The sequence below is a fragment of the Limulus polyphemus genome, unplaced genomic scaffold (assembly GCF_000517525.1).
Source record: "Limulus polyphemus unplaced genomic scaffold, Limulus_polyphemus-2.1.2 Scaffold2706, whole genome shotgun sequence".
NCBI lineage: Eukaryota > Metazoa > Arthropoda > Merostomata > Xiphosura > Limulidae > Limulus > Limulus polyphemus.
Genome location: NW_013668316.1, coordinates 44139 through 51388, shown reverse-complemented (window position 1 = coordinate 51388; position 7250 = coordinate 44139). Strand labels below are relative to the sequence as shown.

The 7250-nt window shown below is 37.2% G+C and overlaps 1 protein-coding gene across 2 annotated transcripts in view; it reads right to left on the bottom strand.

The window, feature by feature from the left end:
* LOC106467689 (sarcoplasmic calcium-binding proteins I, III, and IV-like) overlaps positions 1-7250 on the bottom strand; it is a 23290-nt gene that overhangs the window by 12816 nt on the left and 3224 nt on the right. Inside the window, exons 1-2 of one of the 2 annotated variants that reach the window (XM_022395890.1) lie at positions 1702-1723; positions 1303-1362 (exon numbers count right to left, since the gene is read on the bottom strand). In XM_022395890.1, coding sequence (XP_022251598.1) covers positions 1303-1351 — 49 coding nt within the window. In that variant the 5' untranslated portion in view covers positions 1352-1362; positions 1702-1723. Of the gene's footprint in view, positions 1-1302; positions 1363-1701; positions 1724-7250 lie in introns of those variants that run through there. The other variant, XM_013928067.2, reaches the window with a different exon arrangement.

The following is a 7250-nucleotide window of genomic DNA, read 5'->3' as shown; positions in this document are numbered from 1 at the left end:
GGCGTAACATTTAGAACAAATGTTACATCTAGATTTATTAACTTAGTCATTAGATCTGTCCTAGTGCAAAGCCTAGTTTAATAGTTAGTATAGGTCTAAGTATGCCTATAATATAGGCTACAATTTGCATGATAATGGACCTAGGGTCTAGAAATAAAGTTATAACTGCAATTAGACTTCAAGTATAGTACATTAGTTGGTGTAAGACATGATTTACAATCAGCCAATACAATTACAAACCACTACATTAGGCCTTGTAATGTTTACTAGATCTAGATCTAGGCCTTGCCTGTTGCATATATTGCCAGTCTTGCACATCAGTTAATATGTTACATCAATCTCGTATTTTTTTTATTTTTTTTTTGTTGAACATACACTTACTTGTACGTTGTACTCTAGGACTTGTATTTGATCTGCAGATGAATGATGGAATAGTGTAATTTACTTCTGTACGTCAGTTCGTTCTAACTGTATTTCAGTGGGCGGCTTTTAAAAGTTAAAACTGCAAGCATAATACACACAAATAACGTAACACTGTGTCGTATTTACTTAACGTAGGGCAGTTGCGCTATATCCTAGGGGAGGGCACAATTATTAATTAATAGGAAAGTTTGCGCCTCTTCACACCTGCGCCCGGGGGCGACTGCCCCCCTTTCTCCCCCTCTTGCTACGCCACTGACTGAAGGCTGAAGTGGTAGTAACAATTGGTGACACCAGGTGTGAACGCAAAGCGGGCGAGGGTCATTTTAGTCAATCGTTGGACTTAAAATAATAATTTATTGTCGATGCTACAAATAATGAGTAAAACGTCCTTGAAACAAACATGTAATGCTCTGCGTCAAAATGAAGATCTTTCTGCAAAACCGGTATGATACCACTCATATAAATAAAATTGAAAGGTAATCGCAAAACGGCTAAATTTCGAGGTAATCTGAAACCTTGACTTTGAATCGTCACGATATTCAAGTTTTCTTCACAAAAGTCATATGATTTCTAAGGTTTATGTTGTTTACACACGTGCCTTTAAAATCAAGTTCAACATATTTTCTGATTTTTATGGATCCAGTTTCTTAAGATTTTTCATCTTTACATATCCAATGAACGAGCATCACTGATACAAAGTATCTCGCTTGGCTACCGCGTGAGTAGTCTTTTAAAAACAGAAACTGATAACATATTTTAGAAGATAAATATCAGAAAAAAGTAAATAAATAATACATTTTTGCTGCTTCTGTATGAACAAAATACTTTCGCGTTACACACACTGAAAAACTTAAAACATTAATTAAATCAACTACTTACCCCAGAATTTGTGGAACATATAGAGGTGTTTGTGTCGAAGAGTCGACATGCTTTAACGTCCTTTAGGTGAGGAAAAAAAAAAAGAAAGGTTAATTTAAAATACCATACTGAAACCTTAGGTATAAACTTCGCGTAATTCTAAATGATTAGATTACTTTTTCCATATCCATAATAAATTTTAGTTTCTTATTTTTCAGTTGTTAATCTATATTTTTTTACACAAAAAACAAACTGATACATTAATTCCAAATCTAGAAACGGTTCATCGACAAAAATAAAATTTTAGCAACAAAATATTGGTTTCAGAATCTTTGCCCTAAAACTACACAAAGTGCTATCTGCTGTCCCTAACTTTGAACTGACTGATTAGAGAGAAAGCAGCTAGTTGACAGAACCCACCGCCAATTCTTGGGCTATTCTTGTGTAGCTGAATGGTGGGATTTGACTCTCACTCTGAGCACACACACACGGCCCCATAGAGTGGAGCACGATTTTGCGAAACAGGCCACGAACCTCGAAATGAAAGTCCGAAGACGCTAACCGCTATGCCCAAAATTAAACTTTATACCTAACGTTATTTGATGATTAGAAAATCTTGCCTGAACAATTATTAATATTGGTTGATAATTTTTATAACATATGCTTTCTACATATTTTTTTTCTGGTATATTGATGAATGTCTTGTTAAATGTTATCCTGATTTCGTGTTCTTACATTATTCTACGCTCTGCTATCAGATCTAAAACTTATTTTGTCTTTCCGATATACTTTTTTAAATGAATTAGACTTCTTCCAGTTTATTACCATATAAAGATAAAAAATCTTTGGTATGAAAATAACAAGTTCATTTTATTCCTCTGTTTGTGCTCTTAGCACCCGTTTCCTGTAATGTTAATTACATTCCCACACTTACGACACATTGCGCAGTGCAGAGTCGCAGTGGTCACGGAACTTCGAGCAAATTCTAAAGACTGGCGCCAGAATTTTAATTACCCATACATAGTGATTTCCATTTTCCTTAATATTGACTACTTCCATTTTAACCATAGAAGGTTCCAAGTAACACAATTCTTCAACAGTTTGTTAAAACAAATACGGCTGAATTACTAATGAAAGTTACTAGGGGGCGCTGCTTATCATCATGATTTAAAAAAAGGAATGTGTTTCGTTTTAAAGAAATGTTTACTGGTATCTTGGTCTAAATAAAGTTATGAATATAGTAAAAAACGAAATAAGTCAATGTAGACTCTGGTGTAATATTAGTTAGTTTGTTATTAATACTTATTATTACGCGGGTAGGTAATCCGAATTAGAAACATTTCTGAAAAAGTAAAAGCTGCTTACCACCAACCTTAAAATTTCTATAGATAGGAAGCTGACTTTTTTTTTCTCCTTAACGTGGGTTTTAAGTGGTTGTTTCATGAGATCACCACTTAAATTTTGCCAGTAGTTGACTGTAAACGGTTTCGTTATTGTTCTGTTTGTTTGTTTGTCTTTCTTGCTTGTGATTTTGGGTAATGCTGACTTTATCATTCGTATTACTTTTCAACCGGCCCGGCATGGCCAGGTTGTTAGGGCGCTTGACTCGCAATCTGAGGGTCGTTCCCGTCCCACCAAACATGCTCGCCCTTTCAGCCGTAGGGGCGTTATAATGTAACTGTCAATCCCACTATTTGTTGGTAAAAGAGTAGCCCAAAATTTGGCGGTGGGTAGTGATGACTAGTTGTCTTCCCTCTAGTCTTTCACTGCTAAATTAGGGAAGGCTACTGCAGATAGCCCTCGTGTAGCTTTGCGCGAAATTCCAAACAAACCAAAATTTTTCAACCTTTTATAAATTCTTCCCTACACACTTTGTGTTGGTGTAAACACATTACTCAGATGGTTTGTTTTTCTTGTAATGTTGGCCAGATGGTTAGGGCGCTTGATTCACAATCTGCGGCTCGCGGGTTCGAATCCCCGTCTCACCAAATATGTTCGCCCTTTCAGCCGTGTGGGCGTTATAATGTAGCTCAAGAGTCGGTGGTGAGGGGGGATGACTATGTGCCTCCTCTCTACTCTTTCACTGCTAAATTAGGACAGCTAACTCAGATAACCCTCGTGTAGTTTTGCGCGAAATCCAAACCAATTCTGTTAATGTTAAGGAAAGCATCACAAAAACTCATCCGAAATGTTTACTTATATATATATATATATAGATGGCTCATGTGGATGTTAAAACTTTGATTTTATTTTAATCAGCCGTCTCTACTATATATATATAATCACTTCAAGTTTTTTCGTTGTCATCATTAATGTTTACTTATATATTTCCTGTTAAGGGTCTCATAAAGTTAAATTACTGTACATCAGAGCTAAGACCACGTTTGTAAAGAACTATCAATTTTTTAAATCAGAGTACCCCCCCCCCCCAGTGGCACAGCGATATGTGTGCGAGCTTACAACGCTAGAAACCGGGTTTCGATACCAGTGGTGGGCAGAGCACAGATAGTCCATTGTGTAGTCTTGTGCGTAATTTCAAACAAAATCAGGCGCTACAACTTTAGAAATTATAGTGGCGCGCCATTACGATGACTATGTTGACAGTGTGCCTTTTTTTTTCGTTAGCTATGTGTATTACGAGCAATCCTTTTATAACTATCGGTATTTGTATTATGTGAATGCAGCACGCGCATAATCTTGCATTTTTACTACAATCATGCGTAATACTACAACAATTTATTGTGCACATATGTGCGAAAATATGTTGAAACCTACACATGCTTTAGTTTTTTAGGTATCATTACCTTCTACTTTAATGTTATTAATTGAGGATAATATATATATATATATACACACATACAAATGTGCAAACGAAAACAATTGTTCTTTTAACAAAATGCCGGACAAGGCCTAGTGGTTAACTTACTCAGTCTATGAAGTGAGGCGATTAGTTTCCCGTCTTGTTACCACAAAAACGGGTTCCAGCATTTTGGGGCCGTGGGTACGATATAAGAGTAACAGTCAAATTCTACTATTGATCACATAAGAGTAGCCCAAAAGTATACAGTGAGTGCTGTTTACTAGCTGCCTTCCCTCCTTCTCTTTAGCCTGTAAGGTCAAAATTAGTGACAGCTATGTGCATGTAGCCCTTGTGTAGTTCTGCATGAATTTTTAAATAAAGAAACAATTACTTATAAAACATGTATCTTTTATTATTATTCCACACTTCTACACGTACACACAAGTAAATCGTTGTTTCTTGTTATTAATTATCAAGCTTACATATTCTGAATTTCTGACTCAGTTCCCGGTTATAACAGAGTCAGTTTCTGGTTACTACTGGCAGAATAGATCGTTGACACGTTCAGTTCCTGGTTAATATCGGTGACATGCTAACAGATCATTGTCAGGATCAGTTTCTGGTTACTGATAGCTTATCGCTAATATAAGTTATTTCCGATTCGATGTTAATATAACCTAAGTTGGTGTCCAATTTTTAAAATATCTTTCAACACAGCTTGCTCATCCTCAATAATACACTATACAAAGATATAAAAATAAAAATAAGTGTCTCATTGATTTAAGACACACCTTTGCCATTGTCACAGTGGCGTAAATATGCCCCCGCAATTGCGGGGAGTAGCGACTTAAAAGGAGGCCCCAGTCAGCCAGAATCGTAACTACATTTATAGGAAAATAAATGTAATAGGCCCAATTACTTTTTATACTGGTGGTTGGGGGGGGGGATCTTTAACACTTACGCCGCGATGCATTTCTTCATTAAATTTCCTATTGAAAACATGCTCGCCCTTTCAGCCGTGAGACGTTATAATGTCACGGTCAATCACACTATTCGTTGGTAAAAGAGTAGTCCAAGAGTAAGCGGTGGGTGGTGATGACTAGCTGCGTTCCCTCTAGTCTTACATTGCTAAATTAGGGACGGCTAGCGCAGATAGCCCTCGTGTAGCTTTGCGCGGAATTCAAAACAAACAAACCCATTGAAAATTATGTAAAGAGTTCAAAAATATCATTCTTTTAAAATGACTATTATCTGTGATAAATGTACAATGTTAAACATAAAAAAACTTGCTAAACACCTCTTTTTTTCAACTGTACTCTCACAATCTTGGAAAAGGATCTAGTTTTAAACACCCCATATTTTCCTTACGTCTTCCCTTTGTAAGTCTGGGTACGAAAATAGAAGGTGTATATTGTTTTGCACTTGCACGACGTGGATGTGATCTCTGAGAGTGGGTCTTTACATCTATTTTAAAAGTTAGCTACCACTAACCGCTGTACTATGTACGAGCTGAATCGGCATTTTGAATTTGTAGGCTCGTTCACGTACTTTCAGGCCGCACAGAAATGTAACAAGTGGATGTTATTTGTGTGGCATTAACTAATATGGTTATTTCGTTAATATGGACATTAATTTAGATTTACGCTGGTGCTTTACACATTACGTCGTGAAGTACTAAATACACGATTATGTAGTTTAAACTGTAGAAAAAGAGCCATTCGTCCGATGTAAAGGTACCCGTGCTATGCTCAGCATCAAACGTCACTTTCGTTTGGCATCAGCTACTTTTAGTTTACTTCTGACCTCTTTGTTCTGTTGAGCCTTCATTCACAGCCTTAAGACGGCAATGTTGAAATGGCCACAAAGCTCGAAACAATCGTTCATTTGCTGATCCATTTAAAATTATCTCATGGGGATCCAACTGAGTTCCTCCTGCAAATTTCATCAGATTGGTTTGTTTCGTTCCTCACAACACTTTGTGACACCTGACAGACAGACAACTCTGTTATACATAGATAGACAAATCTAGTTTATTTGCAGACCTTTGTACCTGTTAACGGAGAGATTTAGCACTCTTGTTTCACATGATAGTGTTACAATTAAAACAGGATGTACATTTCAAGTTTATATTTCATTCTGTCTCGGGCGGTCGTGGCTAAGTGGTTAGGGTGAAACGATTCGCGCTCCGCATTTTGGAGCCGTAGATGCGTTATAATAGTGACGGTCAAATCTCACGATCCAATAAGAGGAGCTCAAAAGTTAACGGTGAGTGCAGTCTTTCGGCTAGACTACGTATTAGTTCAAAAGTAAAAACGACAAGTGAAAATAAGCGCTTCTGTAGCTTTGTGAATATCCAAACAAACCAAGTTCGTTCTCTTGATTTAAAATCTACTGCAACAAGTGTAAGAAAATTTATATTTTTACAGATACACACTTCAAGCTGTTTAGCTCATTTTTAAACTCAGCAAAAACTGTAATAAACTGTAATACTTTAATATTAAAATATGCGTCCAAAATGATTTTGTTTGTATGTAGCACAAAGCTACACACAATGGGCTATCTGTGCTCTGCCCACCACGGGTATCGAAACCCGGTTTCTAGCATTATAAGTCCACTGACATACCGTTGTGCCACTTGGGGGGGCGTCCAAAATGACAACATTCTTATGAAACTTCGTTTTCGACAGTATATCAGCTTTAATGAAAATGTTAAGTTCATGCCTCCCACCAGGTAGCCCCCCCAGTGGCACAGCGGTATGTCTGCGGACTTACAACGCTAGAAACCGGGTTTCGATACCCGTGATGGGCAGAGCTCAGATAGCCCACTGTGTAGCTTTGTGCTTAACTACAAACAAACCCACTAGGTAAGTATTATTGACATTTATGAGCAATTTGACAAGTTCATAAAAATTTTAAATGGAGAAAAAGGACCTTATTAACCCATCAAGGATGTCCCTTCCAGCTCCCAACTATAACCACCCCTTACTTCTCATGTATTCATCCAATCCTTTCTTGAACTCAGTTAAATTTTCTGCCTCTACCACCATCACTGAAGGCAGCTCATTCCAAAAGCCAACTACCCTGTTTGAAAACTAATACTGTCTAAACTGCAGACGACTCCTGCGCTGCCAAAATTTGAATTTATGATCCTTGTCCTATTGTTCTCACTG